Source organism: Xyrauchen texanus, chromosome 39 (assembly GCF_025860055.1).
Source record: "Xyrauchen texanus isolate HMW12.3.18 chromosome 39, RBS_HiC_50CHRs, whole genome shotgun sequence".
In the NCBI taxonomy this organism is placed as follows: Eukaryota; Metazoa; Chordata; class Actinopteri; order Cypriniformes; family Catostomidae; genus Xyrauchen; species Xyrauchen texanus.
The window spans coordinates 4,740,503-4,763,022 of record NC_068314.1 but is presented as its reverse complement, the minus strand read 5'-3'; the positions used below and the strand labels follow the sequence as shown (position 1 = coordinate 4,763,022).

Here is a 22,520-nt window from a genome sequence, read left to right as displayed (position 1 = left end):
AGATTGTATTTCTGTGGATGGAGTCTGCAGACTTGTTGTTTCTTCCACACTAGTTAAAGATATCACTGTTGTGGTTGTAGTGATTTCTGATATACTCTGTCCTTCTGTGGTTGACAATTGTGTGGTTGGAGACTGCAGGCTGGCAGTTTCATCAACACCAGTTGAAGATATTTCTTTAGTGGATGCAGTGAATTCTAGTGTACATTTTTCATCTGTGGTTGAAAATAATGAAGATGGAGAGGTACCTGTTCTTGATGGTGAAGATTGTATTTCTGTGGATGGAGTCTGCAGACTTGTTGTTTCTTCCACACTAGTTAAAGATATCACTGTTGTGGTTGTAGTGATTTCTGAAGTACTCCGTCCTTCTGTGGTTGACAATTGTGTGGTTGGATTCTGCAGGCTGGCTGTTTCATCAACATCAGTTGAAGATATTTCTGTTGTGGATCCAGTGAGTTCTAATGTACCCTGTCCTTCTGTGGTTGAAAATAATGAAGATGGAGAGGTACCTGTTCTTGATGGTGAAGATTGTATTTCTGTGGATGGAGTCTGCAGACTTGTTGTTTCTTCCACACCAGTTAAAGATATCACTGTTGTGGTTGTAGTGAGTTCTGATGTACCCTGTCCTTCTGTGGTTGACAATAATGAAGATGGAGAGGCACCTGTTCTTGATGGGTAAGATTGTATTTCTGTGGATGGAGTCTGCAGACTTGTTGTTTCTTCCACACTAGTTAAAGATATCACTGTTGTGGTTGTAGTGACTTCTGGTGTACTCTGTCCTTCTGTGGTTGACATTTGTGTGGTTGGAGTCTGCTGGCTGGCCGTTTCATCAACACCAGTTGAAAATATTTCTTTAGTGGATGCAGTGAATTTTAGTGTACTTTGTTCATCTGTGGTTGAAAATAATGAAGATGGAGAGGTACCTGTTCTTGATGGTGAAGATTGTATTTCTATGGATGGAGTCTGCAGACTTGTTGTTTCATCCACACTAGTTAAAGATATCACTGTTGTGGTTGTAGTGATTTCTGATGTACTCTGTCCTTCTGTGGTTGACAATTGTGTGGTTGGAGTCTGCAGGCTGGCCGTTTCATCAACACCAGTTGAAGATATTTCTTTATTGGATGCAGTGTATTCTAGTGTACTTTGTTCATCTATGGTTGATAATAATGAAGATGGAGAGGTACCTGTTCTTGATGGTGAAGATTGTATTTCTGTGGATGGAGTCTGCAGACTTGTTGTTTCTTCCACACTAGTTAAAGATATCACTGTTGTGGTTGTAGTGATTTCTGATATACTCTGTCCTTCTGTGGTTGACAATTGTGTGGTTGGAGACTGCAGGCTGGCAGTTTCATCAACACCAGTTGAAGATATTTCTTTAGTGGATGCAGTGAATTCTAGTGTACATTTTTCATCTGTGGTTGAAAATAATGAAGATGGAGAGGTACCTGTTCTTGATGGTGAAGATTGTATTTCTGTGGATGGAGTCTGCAGACTTGTTGTTTCTTCCACACTAGTTAAAGATATCACTGTTGTGGTTGTAGTGATTTCTGAAGTACTCCGTCCTTCTGTGGTTGACAATTGTGTGGTTGGATTCTGCAGGCTGGCTGTTTCATCAACATCAGTTGAAGATATTTCTGTTGTGGATCCAGTGAGTTCTAATGTACCCTGTCCTTCTGTGGTTGAAAATAATGAAGATGGAGAGGTACCTGTTCTTGATGGTGAAGATTGTATTTCTGTGGATGGAGTCTGCAGACTTGTTGTTTCTTCCACACCAGTTAAAGATATCACTGTTGTGGTTGTAGTGAGTTCTGATGTACCCTGTCCTTCTGTGGTTGACAATAATGAAGATGGAGAGGCACCTGTTCTTGATGGGTAAGATTGTATTTCTGTGGATGGAGTCTGCAGACTTGTTGTTTCTTCCACACTAGTTAAAGATATCACTGTTGTGGTTGTAGTGACTTCTGGTGTACTCTGTCCTTCTGTGGTTGACATTTGTGTGGTTGGAGTCTGCTGGCTGGCCGTTTCATCAACACCAGTTGAAAATATTTCTTTAGTGGATGCAGTGAATTTTAGTGTACTTTGTTCATCTGTGGTTGAAAATAATGAAGATGGAGAGGTACCTGTTCTTGATGGTGAAGATTGTATTTCTATGGATGGAGTCTGCAGACTTGTTGTTTCATCCACACTAGTTAAAGATATCACTGTTGTGGTTGTAGTGATTTCTGATGTACTCTGTCCTTCTGTGGTTGACAATAATTTAAATGGAGATGTACTAGTTATTGATGATGAAGATTGTGAATCTGTGAACGGAGTCTGCAGGCTTGTTGTTTTCTCTATACTAGTTGAAGATATTTCTGTTGTGGATCCAGTGAGTTCTGATGTGATTTGTCCTTCTTTGGGAGATGATGTTGAAGATGGAGAGCTACCTGTTATTGACGGTGAAGATTGTATTTCTCTGGTTAAAATAGAAAGAGTGCTTGATGTTTCCACTACCTTAGTTGAAGATATTTCTGTTGTGGATCCAGTGAGTTCTGGTGTACTCTGTCCTTCTGTGGTTGACAATTGTGTGGTTGGAGTCTGCAGGCTGGCCGTTTCATCAACACCAGTTGAAGATATTTCTTTAGTGGATGCAGTGTATTCTAGTGTACTTTGTTCATCTATGGTTGATAATAATGAAGATGGAGAGGTACCTGTTCTTGATGGTGAAGATTGTATTTCTGTGGATGGAGTCTGCAGACTTGTTGTTTCTTCCACACAAGTTAAAGATATCACTGTTGTGGTTGTAGTGATTTCTGATATACTCTGTCCTTCTGTGGTTGACAATTGTGTGGTTGGAGACTGCAGGCTGGCAGTTTCATCAACACCAGTTGAAGATATTTCTTTAGTGGATGCAGTGAATTCTAGTGTACTTTTTTCATCTGTGGTTGAAAATAATGAAGATGGAGAGGTACCTGTTCTTGATGGTGAAGATTGTATTTCTGTGGATGGAGTCTGCAGACTTGTTGTTTCTTCCACACTAGTTAAAGATATCACTGTTGTGGTTGTAGTGATTTCTGAAGTACTCCGTCCTTCTGTGGTTGACAATTGTGTGGTTGGATTCTGCAGGCTGGCTGTTTCATCAACATCAGTTGAAGATATTTCTGTTGTGGATCCAGTGAGTTCTAATGTACCCTGTCCTTCTGTGGTTGAAAATAATGAAGATGGAGAGGTACCTGTTCTTGATGGTGAAGATTGTATTTCTGTGGATGGAGTCTGCAGACTTGTTGTTTCTTCCACACCAGTTAAAGATATCACTGTTGTGGTTGTAGTGAGTTCTGATGTACCCTGTCCTTCTGTGGTTGACAATAATGAAGATGGAGAGGCACCTGTTCTTGATGGGTAAGATTGTATTTCTGTGGATGGAGTCTGCAGACTTGTTGTTTCTTCCACACTAGTTAAAGATATCACTGTTGTGGTTGTAGTGACTTCTGGTGTACTCTGTCCTTCTGTGGTTGACATTTGTGTGGTTGGAGTCTGCTGGCTGGCCGTTTCATCAACACCAGTTGAAAATATTTCTTTAGTGGATGCAGTGAATTTTAGTGTACTTTGTTCATCTGTGGTTGAAAATAATGAAGATGGAGAGGTACCTGTTCTTGATGGTGAAGATTGTATTTCTATGGATGGAGTCTGCAGACTTGTTGTTTCATCCACACTAGTTAAAGATATCACTGTTGTGGTTGTAGTGATTTCTGATGTACTCTGTCCTTCTGTGGTTGACAATAATTTAAATGGAGATGTACTAGTTATTGATGATGAAGATTGTGAATCTGTGAACGGAGTCTGCAGGCTTGTTGTTTTCTCTATACTAGTTGAAGATATTTCTGTTGTGGATCCAGTGAGTTCTGATGTGATTTGTCCTTCTTTGGGAGATGATGTTGAAGATGGAGAGCTACCTGTTATTGACGGTGAAGATTGTATTTCTCTGGTTAAAATAGAAAGAGTGCTTGATGTTTCCACTACCTTAGTTGAAGATATTTCTGTTGTGGATCCAGTGAGTTCTGGTGTACTCTGTCCTTCTGTGGTTGACAATTGTGTGGTTGGAGTCTGCAGGCTGGCCGTTTCATCAACACCAGTTGAAGATATTTCTTTAGTGGATGCAGTGCATTCTAGTGTACTTCGTTCATCTGTGGTTGAAAATAATGAAGATGCAGAGGTACCTGTTCTAGATGGTGAAGATTGTATTTCTGTGGATGGAGTCTGCAGACTTGTTGTTTCTTCCACACTAGTTAAAGATATCACTGTTGTGGTTGTAGTGATTTCTGATATACTCTGTCCTTCTGTGGTTGACAATTGTGTGGTTGGAGACTGCAGGCTGGCCGTTTCATCAACACCAGTTGAAGATATTTCTTTAGTGGATGCAGTGAATTCTAGTGTACTTCGTTCATCTGTGGTTGAAAATAATGAAGATGGAGAGGTACCTGTTATTGATGGGGAAGATTGTATTTCTGTTGTTGGAGTCTGCAGACTTGTTGTTTGTTCAAAACTAGTCAAAGATAATTCTGTTGTGATTGCAGTGAATTCTGGTGTAATCTGTTCCTCTGTAGTTGACACTGGTGAAGATGTAGAGGTACTTGTTATTGATGGTGAAGATTGTATTTCTATGGATGGAGTCTGCAGACTTGTTGTTTCATCCACACTAGTTAAAGATATCACTGTTGTGGTTGTAGTGATTTCTGAAGTACTCTGTCCTTCTGTGGTTGACAATAATGAAGATGGAGATGTACCTGTTCTTGATGGTGAAGATTGTATATCTGTGGATGGAGTCTGCAGACTTGTTGTTTCTTCCACACTAGTTAAAGATATCACTGTTGTGTTTGTAGTGATTTCTGATGTACTCTGTCCTTCTATGGTTGACAATAATTTAAATGGAGAGGTACTAGTTGTTGATGATGAAGACTGTGAATCTGTGAACGGAGTCTGCAGGCTTGTTGTTTTCTCTATACTAGTTGAAGATATTTCTGTTGTGGATCCAGTGAGTTCTGGTGTGATTTGTACTTCTTTGGTAGATGATGTTGAAGATGGAGAGCTACCTGTTCTTGATGGTGAAGATTGGATTTCTGTGGATGGAGTTTGCAGACTTGTTGTTTCTTCCACACTAGTTAAAGATATCACTGTTGTGGATGTAGTGATTTCTGGTGTACTCTGTCCTTCTGTGGTTGACATTTGTGTGGTTGGAGTCTTCCGGCTGGCCGTTTCATCAACACCAGTTGAAGATATTTCTTTAGTGGATGCAGTGAATTCTAGTGTACTTCGTTTATCTGTGGTTGAAAATAATGAAGATGGAGAGGTACCTGTTATTGATGGGGAAGATTGTATTTCTGTTTTTGGAGTCTGCAGACTTGTTGTTTGTTCAAAACTAGTCAAAGATAATTCTGTTGTGAATGCAGTGAATTCTGGTGTAATCTGTTCCTCTGTAGTTGACACTGGTGAAGATGTAGAGGTACTTGTTATTGATGGTGAAGATTGTATTTCTATGGATGGAGTCTGCAGACTTGTTGTTTCATCCATACTAGTTAAAGATATCACTGTTGTGGTTGTAGTGATTTCTGAAGTACTCTGTCCTTCTGTGGTTGACAAAAATGAAGATGGAGATGTACCTGTTCTTGATGGTGAAGATTGTATTTCTGTGGATGGAGTCTGCAGACTTGTTGTTTCTTCCACACTAGTTAAAGATATCACTGTTGTGGTTGTAGTGATTTCTGAAGTACTCCGTCCTTCTGTGGTTGACAATTGTGTGGTTGGATTCTGCAGGCTGGCTGTTTCATCAACATCAGTTGAAGATATTTCTGTTGTGGATCCAGTGAGTTCTAATGTACCCTGTCCTTCTGTGGTTGAAAATAATGAAGATGGAGCGGTACCTGTTCTTGATGGTGAAGATTGTATTTCTGTGGATGGAGTCTGCAGACTTGTTGTTTCTTCCACACCAGTTAAAGATATCACTGTTGTGGTTGTAGTGAGTTCTGATGTACCCTGTCCTTCTGTGGTTGACAATAATGAAGATGGAGAGGCACCTGTTCTTGATGGGTAAGATTGTATTTCTGTGGATGGAGTCTGCAGACTTGTTGTTTCTTCCACACTAGTTAAAGATATCACTGTTGTGGTTGTAGTGACTTCTGGTGTACTCTGTCCTTCTGTGGTTGACATTTGTGTGGTTGGAGTCTGCTGGCTGGCCGTTTCATCAACACCAGTTGAAAATATTTCTTTAGTGGATGCAGTGAATTTTAGTGTACTTTGTTCATCTGTGGTTGAAAATAATGAAGATGGAGAGGTACCTGTTATTGATGGTGAAGACTGTATTTCTATGGATGGAGTCTGCAGACTTGTTGTTTCATCCACACTAGTTAAAGATATCACTGTTGTGGTTGTAGTGATTGCTGATGTACTCTGTCCTTCTGTGGTTGACAATAATTTAAATGGAGATGTACTAGTTATTGATGATGAAGATTGTGAATCTGTGAACGGAGTCTGCAGGCTTGTTGTTTTCTCTATACTAGTTGAAGATATTTCTGTTGTGGATCCAGTGAGTTCTGATGTGATTTGTCCTTCTTTGGGAGTTGATGTTGAAGATGGAGAGCTACCTGTTATTGACGGTGAAGATTGTATTTCTCTGGTTAAAATAGAAAGAGTGCTTGATGTTTCCACTACCTTAGTTGAAGATATTTCTGTTGTGGATCCAGTGAGTTCTGGTGTACTCTGTCCTTCTGTGGTTGACAATTGTGTGGTTGGAGTCTGCAGGCTGGCCGTTTCATCAACACCAGTTGAAGATATTTCTTTAGTGGATGCAGTGAATTCTAGTGTACTTCGTTCATCTGTGGTTGAAAATAATGAAGATGGAGAGGTACCTGTTCTTGATGGTGAAGATTGTATTTCTGTGGATGGAGTCTGCAGACTTGTTGTTTCTTCCACACTAGTTAAAGATATCACTGTTGTGGTTGTAGTGATTTCTGATATACTCTGTCCTTCTGTGGTTGACAATTGTGTGGTTGGAGACTGCAGGCTGGCCGTTTCATCAACACCAGTTGAAGATATTTCTTTAATGGATGCAGTGAATTCTAGTGTACTTCGTTCATCTGTGGTTGAAAATAATGAAGATGGAGAGGTACCTGTTATTGATGGGGAAGATTGTATTTCTGTTGTTGGAGTCTGCAGACTTGTTGTTTGTTCAAAACTAGTCAAAGATAATTCTGTTGTGATTGCAGTGAATTCTGGTGTAATCTGTTCCTCTGTAGTTGACACTGGTGAAGATGTAGAGGTACTTGTTATTGATGGTGAAGATTGTATTTCTATGGATGGAGTCTTCAGACTTGTTGTTTCATCCACACTAGTTAAAGATATCACTGTTGTGGTTGTAGTGATTTCTGAAGTACTCTGTCCTTCTGTGGTTGACAATAATGAAGATGGAGATGTACCTGTTCTTGATGGTGAAGATTGTATATCTGTGGATGGAGTCTGCAGACTTGTTGTTTCTTCCACACTAGTTAAAGATATCACTGTTGTGTTTGTAGTGATTTCTGATGTACTCTGTCCTTCTATGGTTGACAATAATTTAAATGGAGAGGTACTAGTTGTTGATGATGAAGATTGTGAATCTGTGAACGGAGTCTGCAGGCTTGTTGTTTTCTCTATACTAGTTGAAGATATTTCTGTTGTGGATCCAGTGAGTTCTGGTGTGATTTGTACTTCTTTGGTAGATGATGTTGAAGATGGAGAGCTACCTCTTCTTGATGGTGAAGATTGGATTTCTGTGGATGGAGTCTGCAGACTTGTTGTTTCTTCCACACTAGTTAAAGATATCACTGTTGTGGATGTAGTGATTTCTGGTGTACTCTGTCCTTCTGTGGTTGACATTTGTGTGGTTGGAGTCTTCCGGCTGGCCGTTTCATCAACACCAGTTGAAGATATTTCTTTAGTGGATGCAGTGAATTCTAGTGTACTTTTTTCATCTGTGGTTGAAAATAATGAAGATGGAGAGGTACCTGTTCTTGATGGTGAAGATTGTATTTCTGTGGATGGAGTCTGCAGACTTGTTGTTTCTTCCACACTAGTTAAAGATATCACTGTTGTGGTTGTAGTGATTTCTGAAGTACTCCGTCCTTCTGTGGTTGACAATTGTGTGGTTGGATTCTGCAGGCTGGCTGTTTCATCAACATCAGTTGAAGATATTTCTGTTGTGGATCCAGTGAGTTCTAATGTAACCTGTCCTTCTGTGGTTGAAAATAATGAAGATGGAGCGGTACCTGTTCTTGATGGTGAAGATTGTATTTCTGTGGATGGAGTCTGCAGACTTGTTGTTTCTTCCACACTAGTTAAAGATATCACTGTTATGGTTGTAGTGACTTCTGGTGTACTCTGTCCTTCTGTGGTTGACATTTGTGTGGTTGGAGTCTGCTGGCTGGCCGTTTCATCAACACCAGTTGAAAATATTTCTTTAGTGGATGCAGTGAATTTTAGTGTACTTTGTTCATCTGTGGTTGAAAATAATGAAGATGGAGAGGTACCTGTTATTGATGGTGAAGATTGTATTTCTATGGATGGAGTCTGCAGACTTGTTGTTTCATCCACACTAGTTAAAGATATCACTGTTGTGGTTGTAGTGATTTCTGATATACTCTGTCCTTCTGTGGTTGACAATAATGAAGATGGAGAGGCACCTGTTCTTGATGGTGAAGATTGTATTTCTATAGATGGAGTCTGCAGACTTGTTGTTTCATCCACACTAGTTAAAGATATCACTGTTGTGGTTGTAGTGATTTCTGATATACTCTGTCCTTCTGTGGTTGACAATAATTTAAATGGAGATGTACTAGTTATTGATGATGAAGATTGTGAATCTGTGAACGGAGTCTGCAGGCTTGTTGTTTTCTCTATACTAGTTGAAGATATTTCTGTTGTGGATCCAGTGAGTTCTGATGTGATTTGTACTTCTTTGGTAGATGATGTTGAAGATGGAGAGCTACCTGTTATTGACGGTGAAGATTGTATTTCTCTGGTTAAAATAGAAAGAGTGCTTGATGTTTCCACTACCTTAGTTGAAGATATTTCTGTTGTGGATCCAGTGAGTTCTGGTGTACTCTGTCCTTCTGTGGTTGACAATTGTGTGGTTGGAGTCTGCAGGCTGGCCGTTTCATCAACACCAGTTGAAGATATTTCTTTAGTGGATGCAGTGAATTCTAGTGTACTTCGTTCATCTGTGGTTGAAAATAATGAAGATGGAGAGGTACCTGTTCTTGGTGGTGAAAATTGTATTTCTGTGGATGGAGTCTGCAGACTTGTTGTTTCTTCCACACTAGTTAAAGATATCACTGTTGTGGTTGTAGTGATTTCTGATATACTCTGTCCTTCTGTGGTTGACAATTGTGTGGTTGGAGTCTGCAGGCTGGCCGTTTCATCAACACCAGTTGAAGATATTTCTTTATTGGATGCAGTGAATTCTAGTGTACTCTGTCCTTCTGTAGTTGACTCTGGTGAAGATGTACTTGTTATTGATGGTGAAGAATGTATTTCTGTGGTTGAAATAGAAAGAGTGGTTGAAGTGGTTGAAGATATTTCCATTGTGAATTCAGTGAATTTTTGTGTACTTTGTCCCTCTGTTGTAGTTGATGGTGTAGATGGATAAGTACTTTGTGTCAATATTGGACTTTCTAATGTTGAACCAATTTCAGTTGTTGGGAATTCCAACATTGTTATGCTAATTGCTGTTTTAAATGTTGATTGAGATGATGGTGATGATTGTATTTCAGTGGTTGAAATAGAAAGAGTGGTTGGAGTTTGCAGGCTTGTAGTTTCCTTTACGCTAGTTGAAGATATTTCTGTTGTGAATACAGTGAATTCAGCTGTGATTTGTCCTTCTTTGGTCGATGATGTTGAAGATGGAGAGCTACCTGTTATTGATGGTGAAGATTGTATTTCTGTGTTTGAAATAGAAAGAGTTCTTGATGTTTGCAGGCTTGTTGTTTCCTCTACCTTAGTCGAAGACATTCCTGTTTTGGTTGTAGTGAGTTCTGGTGTACTCTGTCCTTCTGTAGTTGACAAAAATGAAAATGGAGAGGTGCCAGTTATTGATGATGAAGATTTTATATCTATGGTCATAGTCTGCAGGCTTGTTGTTTTCTCTACACTAGTTGGAGATGTTTGAGTTGAGGATGCAGTGAATTCTAATGTACTCTGTCCTTCTGTGGTAGTCGATGTTGATGATGGAGACATACATGTTGGTGTAGATTTTATTTCTGCATTAAGAGTTAAATTAAATAATTGTTAACATGTTGCTTTATTTAAGGTGAACTTAAAAATTATATTTTTACAAATGTATGCAAACACAAACAAAAATCATATTATTTTGTTTAGTTTATTTTTGTTTGTTTTATTCATGTTTTAATTAATATATTATGACTATTGTTTTAAAAATGCATGGATCTGAAGACATTTTGATGCATTGATTAGGGAATATAAGAATCAATTATCATTACTATATTAATACCCAATGTGATACAGATACCTTCTCAGAGTACACAAGACTTCTCACAACAGATGCAGACCACGAAAGATTGAAGGGAATAAATCTTACTTTAAATTATGAATGTGCAAGCTGCCCAGTTCACTTCCTGCAACCCCTTATTGGATAAGTGTGAAAATTATTGGATGGATGGATGCTGCTGAGTTTGGCTTTTTGTGTCATTATTCAAAACTGGTTGCGTCTATTTGATCGAGTAAGTCATTGTTTTTTTCTCAAATTACCGCTGATTGGTTAATGACACGTGGCAGCCATAAAAAGATAAAACATTGCCGTGAATGTGCTTGACAAGTGTAGCCACATACGTTCTGCCACATTTCCCTTTGAAAATTAATAGGGAACTTACGTACCATGTTGTGGTGATGGGGTGTGGCTGCGTGATGTCTGTAAAGATTGACAACTGTGGGAAATTATTTCTAACAGCTGTTCTGTGTTACAGTGAGAGCTGGAGAGGGATAAAAGGGAAGTCCAGACTGCCCTTACTCTCCCGGTCTCACTCTCTACAGATGTAGCTCGGCCACGGCCCCATAACCACACATGTAATACTGCCTTTATACACTATTAGGGCCCTATGATTTCCGCGATGCCGAAAACATGGACGGAATCATGGAATCCAGTCATAAAAATTTTATTAAATATTAATACATTATTTGGGATAAAATGAATGTATAGATGCACAATTAATCAAATTAAAATTGTAATATGTCCTATTGTGACAATTAAACTACAAAAGTTTGAGATTTAATAAAAAAATTAACCTCCTTTATGTTTTGATGAATGTGAGAAGCAGCTGCTTACACACCAACTGCATCATTAACATCATGTGCGCTCTGTGACAAATGACAAAGAGCAAAGCACAGCTCATGCAGACTATATATTTATATAATTAAATCATAGCATTTTGTGGTTTAATAAGCACATCAGCTCATAGTGAAGTCATCAAAAACATAATCTTTGTCCTGCCAAAACACCAATATAAAAGCTCCATTTAACTAGATGCATGAAATTGAAAAAATGGGACAGAAATGTATTACTTCTATATAATAAAATGTAATATTCAGTGCAGTAGTAGTAGGAATAATAATGATAATAATAATATATCAATAATAAGAACATTATAGTTATACATTATATCTCACAATCAAGAATTTCCTCACTGCTTTCATTAAAATTGTGACGCTCTACTGTGCAGCACTTATTTTATTAAAATTACATGAATTCATTTCATTAAACAGTTTTTTTATGATAAAATGTTATTAAACTTTAATCCAAAATTCAGGGAAAAGAAAAAAGAAAACACGATATTTGGGAAAAATAAAATGGATTTCATAGGGCACTACACTACTAATAGGTAGTTGTTAATTCTATGACTCTGCTTGATTTAAACATGTGCCTTATATGTCTGCACATGACATACTGAATTTCATTTGTAATTACTGGTGCAAAAAATGTTTATGTGTGTGTTTGCATCAAATCATTATGTTGCTTCAGACATTGTTATCCTTTATTCTTATCAGATCTATAATGCATAACTTTAGTATTACTTTCTGTTTATATATGCAGCCATACATAGTGCTCAAGTCTGGTGCATGTCTGTACTGTCTAAATTAAGACCGTTCAGTATAAACTTTGATTATTTTTTTCTGAATAGTTTTGAAAATAATAATTCTAAAATAATAAAAATCAAATCATGACCAAATTTCAGATTTTGTGATGCAGTCGTAATCATTAGGTAAAAAGTTGTAATCCAATCGAATTGGGTTTTTTTTATATTTACACCCCTGGACATGTATCATATAATGATATAATGTAATATTTATTTAGTTTTTAGTACTAACTATATTAAATACTAAATATTTTCTAATGTAATACAGTTCCTTGGAAAATATATATATATATTTTTTTTTTTTTTTTTTTTTTCATTTTTATTTTAGTGACTGGAAAGACTGTATAACTGATAAATAAATACACAATATAACAGAATTATTTGATTTACAATCTGTGCAACAGTCCAGTGATTCACTTGAAGAATGTGTACATATACAGTTTTCATATTATATTTTTCACCAGCCAGTCACAATCATTGCTATTATTCTCCCCAAATGCTAACAGATCATTTTGTAATGAATTACATTTAAAATAAAATTTCAGTTAATCTTTTGGTTTAGCAAAAGAATGAATTAAACAAATGTATAAATAATAATCTTTTGAAACTTACCTTCTCCAAAGATCATGACTGTTAAATATACTAGCAGAATAATGACATTCCTTTTCCAGACATGCATATTTTAGTATATATATAATTTTCAGTCTTTCTAAAATGGAAATTGACAGCCAAATGCACCTGTCATCACTGTTTCTCCTCTGTTATATTTCAATTGCCACCTGAGTAGGCAGGCATACTAATTTTCTGGTGACAGTAAATGTCAGCAGGTATGGAACACTTGTGCATTGAAGAAACTTAAGTCCACACCTTGAGTAAACCACACTGATTGGCAGTGTGTATGATTTTGAAACCACTAAGTAGTTATCTGACCTCCAGCTTCCACCAGCATACACCCTTTCCAAGAACTGTTCAGTCTGACATAATGCAATAAATCTAATAAATAACCACAAAAAAAAAAAAAAAAAAAAATCCTTGTGTTGCATTAGTTTATGTCTAAAATATTGTATTTGCCATGATGTGACCAAACGTGGAATTGTTATAACAAATACAACAGGAAAGATTATGTATTAATTTAAGAAAAAATAGGTCAAAATTAACTTAAATAGTCATAACACCTAATTACCCAAACGTTTTTATTTTTAGATGCTACAGTCGCTCCCCAAATCAGCATACAAAGTGAGGTGAAAGCCAAGTGTTATTGAATTGATGCTTCGTCAAATTCGTCAAGTCTTGTTATGGTAGTGGAAAAAGACTGAATTACAGCATCATGTTACTTCCTTGAGAAACCATCTGTTTAAAAGTTAAACTGGACCAAAACAGAAACTAGATCAAACCAGTCAAAATAAGGAAATAAACAGTTTTAAAGGTTGTCTTTTTAGCTTTATGTTGCAGTTGGTTACTGATTGGTAAAATTGAAAGGGATAGTTCATGCAAAAATTTATATTCTATTATCATTTACTCACCCTCATGACTTTCTTTCTTCTGCAGAAAACAAATGAAGATTTTAGAAGAATATCTCAGCTCTCTAGGTCCATACAATGCAAGTGAATGGTGACCAGAACACAGAAGGACCAAAAAGCACATAAATGCAGCATAAAAGTAACCCATAAAAAATGATAGGTGTGGGTGAGAAACAGATCTAATTCCGTTGACTATAAATCTCCACCTTTGACCAGCCCTGACCCGTAGGTTGTAATACACATGAAGAATGATAATTGCCAAAAAACAAAAGAAGAATGTGAAAGTGGACAGTTATAGTCAAAATGATTTAAATATGTACCTGTTTCTCATTCACACCTATCATATCACTTCTGAAGACATGGATTAAACCACTGGAGTCTTATGGAGTACTTTTATGATGACTTTATTTGATTTTGGAGATTCAAAGTTCTGGTCACCATTCACTTGCATTGTATGGACCTACAGAGCTGAGATATTCTTCTAAAAATCTTCATTTGTTTTCTGCATTTAATAAAGTTATTAATAAATAATTAAGTTAATAAATTGCATTTAATACGGCAACCACAGGAAAACAAGGACAGGACTCTAGGCATATCTTTACTCCTATAGGCGACATGGGCAGCCACCCTCTTATGTTATTTATAATGAGGTATTTCTTCCACTGTCTTTAATTTAATGTTTTGCACTGTACAAAGAAGAATCAAGACAAATGTAGTGCAACAAGTTTGGTAAAACAAACAATGACTAGCAGCTAGCATTATACAGGGCCACATCGCACCTGCAATGGCAAATCTATTATGAATACACATAAACCACCCCACTAAAGCAATGCCTTACCTTCAGTGAGAATATTTCATATATTTCAACAGTTCACACCCAGATACAGAAAAACACACACACACACACACACACACACACACACACACACACACACACACACACACACACACACACACACGTTGTGTTTCCATGTTTTATGGGGACTTTCCATAGACATAATGGTTTTTATACTGTACAAACTTTATATTCTATCCCCTAAACCTAACCCTACCCCTAATCCTAACCCTCACAGAAAACTTTCTGCATTTTTACATTTTCAAAAAACATAATTTAGTATGATTTATAAGCTGTTTTCCTCATGGGGACCGACAAAATGTCCCCACAAGGTCAAACATTTCAGGTTTTACTATCCTTATGGGGACATTTGGTCCCCACAAAGTGATAAATACACACTCACACACACACACACACACACACACACACACACACAAACACACACACACACACGATGCACAGTTTGCACATATTGTTATTGAAAATAAATATGTTGTCAGCCAAACTTATTTCTCAAGTGTCCGTGTATGTCTCGCAGCAGCTGCCGCAGAAGATAAAAAATTATAATAATTGATATTGGCTTGAGCGGCAGCCGCATTGGTCTGTAATCAGTCTGAAATCTTTAAAAATGTCATTGAGCTCTTTTACTGCAAAAACATGGAGAACTTTTGAGTCATAAATTGAACAGAATTGTCCTTCAAAAGTGTCAGAGATGTAGGCTAAATTAAAAAAATTATTAAATAAAAATGTAAAATATAAACATGATAACCAACTAAATTCATCTTGTAACAAGAAAATCTTCATGCACAAACCCAGTCATCGAATAATACATTTATTTTATAGTCTATAATTAAATTATAAACAAAGCATTTCACTGCCCAAAATGTCCTATAATATTTTATTGTGCATGTTTGAATGTTGTGAATAGTGGACAAATGCTGTAAAAGAATGTATTTTAAGCAGCTTGTCCATGCTTTGAAAAAAGTTAATAAATAATAAATAGGTTCTGTTTATCTGTTTAGAGTTTCTGTCTGCTGTAGCAATAACACCCCCAATTAAAAGTTTCATGTTTAATTCATCGAGATATTATGGACCAGTTCAAGCTGACAACACTGCGTGGACCACAAGAGACTACAGAAGCCTACATGTGTAGATACATTATGCCTAAAAAGACTTAATATCCAATATTAATACTATTTTTATTTTGTTATGCTGTTTTCAGTAAACTGTGAGAGACATGAATTGTGACTTGACTCAATGAAGTTCTTGATTTTTTGTTTTTTGATGAAACCACGATGCGAGCATTGGCTGCACAAACTCCACACACAATTTTACCAGTAGTCAGGTCCCGTGTCATGTGAAACTGCCTTGTTTAGTTTCTATTACATGGGATACATACCGTCTTTATGTTTTCGTCATACCAGCCACCTCAGAAATGTATGTTATACAGTACTCTCTGTAGTAACATTTAAGCGTATTGTTGACTGATGAGTGTGCCTGTGCACGTGCATATGTGTTTGCATGTGTTTGCTTAAACAGTGAAACAACTCTGGCTACGTCAACGTCTAAAGGGGCTAATACAGCTGCATGCAGACAGAGATGTGTTCTTTAATTTCTGTTTTGTTATTTTTTTTTTCCATTGCATTACAAATGTCAATACAAAGGCTCAAGTCCGAGTCAAGTCCGAGTAAAAATGCATCGGAGTCTGTGTCAAGTCCCAAGTCCATTAAAATTGGACTTGTGACTTGGACTCAAGCCCAAGTCCAAACTCGAGAACCCCAACTCTACTAAATATTTTACAGGGAAGATAGCAAACACAACGTCCTCTCTATGAACACCATTTATCAATCAAATACTTAATGCGTGCACACCGATCACAAGGGAGAGGCACACCTGCGCAATAACGGAGATTTGAGCATAATATTAGCATAATAATGATAGAATAAATATTAAAGCTATCTAATTAAACACTTATAATTATGATGCATGCAACTTTTTTAAACTCATAGTAATTGAGATACATTTACAATTTCATTTGTAACACAACCATTTAAAATGAACTAGTGAATTAAAAAATGCGCTTGAGAATTAGAATAATCTTAAAGGAAATGGTGACCATTTACAAGTCCTGTACATGCTGATTATAGCCTAATGCTTAAATTAAGACTCTTAGAACTTATCTAACTTAAAATCTTGATGCCAACCATTCATTTTAACAAAGAATTCACTCTAAAGAACAGCATGTCAACATGGCTTAAAGTTTGTGGGTAAAATCAGAATGTTAGATGTATTAACTAATTGAAACATTTGCCATGAGCCTGTTTATTCATATATTTTTAAATAAAAATAATGTAATTTTAATTTTCCTCAAATTAGGTGAATCTTTGCTTGTCTTTAAACAAATAGCATGTCATCGGCATAGGCAAATATTAAAACAGCAAATTATGTATCATATTTGTACAGGGGACATTTAAGGTATAATACAGTTGCCCCCCTACAAGCACACCCACCCCCAGTCAAAATGGTCTAGAACCGCCCCTGATTATATAAATAAATATTTGAAAATCTGATTCATACATATTCTTTTGAAATGTTTTTGCATTTAGAGTCCATCAATGAGTTACACAATTGTGCATAGACAGTAAGGAAAGCTGTCACATTTATAACAAGACATTAATGATTGTTAAATCTGTGGTTAGGGGACACTGTGATACTGATTCATATTTCCTCATTCCTTGTGGATATGCATGTGGACTTCTAGGGTGTGTATGGACTTAGCAATGTTTCTTGTTCTTTTTTGTTAAAGACCCAACCTAATACAGAAAGTGTTCAAGCTGTATTGTCTTATCTGTGGTTCAGTTGCTTCATTAATTCTCATACATTTTTCTTTGTGCACGGGTAACGTCTTGGTTACCAACAGTAACCAAGATGTTCCCTATCTGTCACTCACTCAGCGTTGTGTCGATGTAGTGACACTAGGGGTCCCTATTCAAAACGCCACAACTAGCTGAACTGTGTTACGTGAACTGCCGATGCAAGCAAGCTGCTGTGTGTGAAATAGCAGGTGCACTCGGTCTGCATGTAGGGGGTCTTTTACTGCTTTTTATTCACGTTGGGGAAGGTGTTCTTTTCCTTTCCTATTCACGTGCTTGCCCTGGATCAACTGGAAAAGCCTCCGCAGGGCAAGCAGTACCGCCAACAACATGAGGCAGTTGATATGCCAACACAGTTGCGGTCCTGTCCAGGAGCCAGCGGCTGCGTGCCTGTTGCACATGGTGCCCCAGCCTAGCTTAGAGGCGTCTGTCATAACCACGGACACTTGGTTATGACAGACGGACACTTGCTGTAAGGGAACCCCCGCCCATAAAAATGCAACTTCAGGCAGCTCAGCACTGACTGCGTGCACTCACATGTGAGGCACGCTATCATGGAGACTGAGTCTAACTCCATCCAGAGAAAAGAGATGCTCTGAACCAGGGAGAGCTGAAGCCCCAACCGGCCGAGGTGCTCGAGCAATATGTCCCTGTGCGCACACAACAAATCTTGAGAGTGAGCTAGAATTGGCCAGTCATCAAGGTAGTTGTGGATGCAAACTTTCGTGAAGACGCGAGGTGACAAGTACCAACCGAAGGGGGCCCTCGAAGGCAAACCGTAGGAAGGACCTATATCGAGGTAGAACCGAGACATGGAAGTACGCGTCCTTTAGGTCTTCCGCTGCGAACCAATCTTTGTGCCAGACGCAAATACGTTTCCGCATCAGCATCTTGAACAGGAGTCTGTCAAGGCCCGGTTCAGAACTCGCAGGTCCATGAATGGCCACAACCCACTGCCTTTCTTTGGCACGATGAAGTAAGGGCTGTAGAACCCTATCTTCATCTCGGCTGGAGGGACAGGCTCTATCGCGTCCTTCTGCAGAATGATCACGATCTCCGTGCACAGGGTGGCGGCATTCTCGCCCTACACCAGGGTGAAGCGAACGGCGCTGGTCCGGGGCAGGTGCCTGGTGAACTGAATCGCATAGCTGAGTCGGATGGTCCTGGCCAGCCATCGCGATGGGTCGGAGAGCGCTAGCCACGCCTCCCAGCTCCGGGCGAGGGACACTATGGGTCTGACGTACCTGGGGGTGGGGCCTCGTGGCAGGAGGAAGCAGGAGACGCCACGTCGAGGAACCTTGCTTTGTCCCGAACTCATGGCTGCACTGAGGGGAACCTCAAAGCACTTACCTTGCTCCGTGCACCCAACATAGGGCGGGTCAGCGACGGGGGAGGAGAGGCCCTCTGACCGTCCTCGTAGCTCATCAAAACTCCTGACCGTGGGTGTGAGTGTGGTGCGGCCGGGCACGCAAAGTCGGGAGGTTCGTGTTCGCAGCACCCTGGCAGCGAGTACTCGGTGTCTGGTTGCCATGATAACTGCTGTGTGACCCAAGGAGTGAGGAAACTGCTCTTTCTTTTGAAAATTTGAGTACCGCAGCCTGTCCGTGGTTCGGTGAACACTAAACAAAAGGGAACACAAGATTCTCCTCCCAGCACTCCACCAGGGGATGGAATGGTCTGGTCACCAGCTCCAGGGATCTGGCAGAAGTCTTCCTTCCTGGGTCGTCCATCTTAGAAGTTTCCTCGGAATCTTAGCGCCGGACCGTGAGCCGTCAGCTTCCCCTTTGGCTTTTGCCACAGCTGGGAGACACCCTTCGCCAGGGCAAGATGTGCTGTATCACCACTGTCTGCTTCTTCACCCCAAACCCAGGAACCGATCATCAAGCCGTGAGCTTCAGGTTCCACTCCAGCCCGACACTTGCGGCGGCCCGGGCAAGCATGGTGGTAAGCTCCGTGTCTGCCTCAGACTGGGCAGGCACACCCCAAGGTGGCAGCCCAGTCGAGTCCTCGGCATCCGACATCACCAACACGCTCTCCGATGCTGCTATCGAAAACCTCATCCTTCTCGCGAGCTCCGAAAGAGACATTAAGCTGGCACTGAGGCGAGCTGGCTGTCTCATCCCAGAACTTCTCATCTCAGCAAACGAGCGTGCTGGGGAATGGACAGTCTATGGGGGATTACCCGATGGAGCCGCACCCATTGGAGTCCCCAAATCGCCTCCACCTTCAACCGACCTGGCCTTATACCCATAGGTAGAGGCGGCTAGAGTGGTTTTCCCCATGAAGAAGGAAAGCCTGACCATGGTCATGTTCTCGCAATGAGAACATTAACTATCCATGAACGCAGTCTCAACGTGATTATGTGTGTGCTCCTTTTATACCCGTATGTCCGGGGGAGTGGCATGCAAATTCCACTCACCAATTCCCATTGGACTTTTCTCAAAGATCAGAGGTGTTTGGGGCTCCCGAGAGCAAACCCTAGGTTCACTAAATCGACATAATTGAGTGAGTGACAGATAGGGAACACAGGCTATGCTATAAAACAATTATGTGTAAATTGGTGGTGTTTTCTCTATTGAGAGATGTTTATGTTTCATATATGAATCTCCCATCTTATGACCTAGTAGGACATAACAATGAATACTTTATTACATGATCAGTCCTTCATCTCATACTGATCTTATTTATTTATCTAAAATTATCATAAGTAACTATTTTTAAATAAATAAAATGACAGCAAGATGAATGTCCATTTCAACATTTCCTTAAAAGTTTGTTCATCACAATGGTGGCCTAGGCAATATCTTTATTCAAAGATTCTGTACACTGTGTTTGGTATAGAACAAAGTAGGACAAGAGCTGAAATCTACATATCAGTCCATTTTCTCAGTCAATTTTATCGGCATAAATTGAACATACATAACAAAAACTATAATGTAAAATCATACTGGCAAAGGCACCAAGACTTTTTCAAGATTACAAATTGCTTTTTTACATGAACTGTATTTCTTTTAATCTGTTAAACTTATTAACTGCTGACTAATTCAAGACCAACCCAACTGACTCATTTATATTAAAACTTAATAGTCGGAACAGTTTGCTTTCACCTGCTTACACAAGATATCGATGGATGGATGTTAGTTCTGTAAGGGACTCCATAAAGAAACACTGTCAATGACAATTTACTGTATGTCTCTATAAAATTAATGTCAAGCATTTAAGCATAAGCCTTTAGATCAAAAGGTTTGAAGATTATGAGAACACATACATTTAATAAAATGTGTCCAAACTTTTGAATAGTAGCAAGGAGTGTATGCTTAAGTCACTATTCACTTTCATAGTATTTTTTATTTTTTTATTATTTATTGAAAAAAATGACTAAAGCATACACTTCTTGACACTATTCAAAAGTTTGGATACACTTCACTAAATTGTTGTGTTCTCATGATCTTAAAAATCTAAATAGTGCAGCCAGCCCTCCTAAGCAAGCAAATTGGCCCGGTTGCTAGGGAGGGTAGAGTCACACTCGTGGTCTGGATTAGTGGTTCTCCCTCTCAAACTTAAGTTGTGCGTGGATCGCGGAGAGTAGCATGAGCCTCCACATGCTGTGAGTCTCCGCGGTGTCATGCACAGGGAGCCACATAATAAGATTCACAGATTGACTGTCTTAGAAGTGGAGGCAACGTCCAGAAGTTAAGGCCAAGGCTATTCAGTTTGATCGTGTACATCGTCTAGGCGCAAAAAGACCAGCAGGGCCTCCCATAGTTGTTAAATTTGTGCTTCATAAAGAAAAAGAATAGGTGAAGCGCTGCGGTAGACAGCTCCGGGGAACCGACTACAGTGTGAATGATCAGTTCCCAAAAGAAATTCTGGAGCATCGTAAGATCTTGTTCCCCATCAGGAGGAGATTCCTGGAGGAAGGAGCCCGCGCTGTCATCTCGGTGGACAAACTGTATGTAAATGGGCACCTACATCGAGACCAGAATACTACCCCTTGGCTCTACTGAAATCAGATATGTATTCTCTTTATTTAGTTTACATGAGAGAGATATGTTAATTTGACTCACTGGTCTTAATACATAAGATCTGCTAATTGATGGTGATATTTATTCACTATAATACTGCCAGTCTCTAGTTTGTCAATAACCATTTTTTAATGGTTTCTGTATTTAATTTCTCTTTTTTGTTGTTGTTTTTTTTTCTTTTCTATTTTCTTTTCTTGCACTATTTTCTTTTTATTTTTGCACACTATTCTCCGCTCTCACTCCCCAGGACACTTCATTAATACAAAGAATATACACATAGAAACATATTGGTATCTGTATAAGATCCATACATACAGTCATATTATACAGATAGAATCACATAAATGTAAAGATACATACACAATTACACACACCATGTACTCGTTTATACGCACACACACATTTATAGATAACATTCAACACACATCGCCACTATGAGCATGAACACATTTAGATTTATTACGTGGAATGTACACGGAGCCGGGACCAGAGAGAAGAGGCTAAAAATTAATAATCAATTAAAAGACTTAAATGCTGATGTTGTGTTCTTACAGGAGACTCATATGTTAAATACGTCAGTTGATATCCTCTCTACAGTACAGTTTCCGCATAACAGAGAGGTGTTGCTATTTTGATTAATAGAAAGGTCAAATTCACAGTATTCAACATAGTTACAGATCCTGAAGGGAGATTTATAGTAGTTAATTTATCAGTTCAGAATATGAAACTGTGCTTAGCCAACTTATATGGTCCAAATGTTGATGACCCTTCCTTTTTTCATTCCTTCTTCACCTCACTGTCTGAGTATACAGACAGTGTATTGATTATTGGAGGGGACTTCAACATGGCAATGGACCCCACAGCTGACAGGCTTAGTAATGCAGGTAACTATCGAAACTGGCAATCTGTTAATACAGTTAAACAATACATGGAGGACCTGGGACTATGTGACGTCTGGCGTTCTTACCACCCCAATCTTAAAGAATATACTTTTTTTTCTTCAGTTCATCATTCATACTCTAGATTAGATTACTTCTTAGTTAGCAACTCTTTAGTGAGTGAGTTATCTGATATTCAAATTCACCCGATCATCGTGAGTGACCATGCCCCAGTTT

At 38.8% G+C, this 22,520-nt stretch overlaps 1 protein-coding gene across 2 annotated transcripts in view; it reads right to left on the bottom strand.

Moving 5' to 3' along the window:
- The window catches only part of LOC127632736 (serine-rich adhesin for platelets-like), a 28,555-nt gene extending 23,007 nt beyond the window's left edge, over window positions 1–5,548 (bottom strand). For both annotated transcript variants that reach the window (XM_052111481.1, XM_052111482.1), the window contains exon 1: window positions 5,328–5,548. In XM_052111481.1, coding sequence (XP_051967441.1) covers window positions 5,328–5,544 — 217 coding nt within the window. In that variant the 5' untranslated portion in view covers window positions 5,545–5,548. The remainder of the gene's footprint in view (window positions 1–5,327) is intronic.
- Between the last annotated feature and the right edge of the window lie 16,972 nt (window positions 5,549–22,520).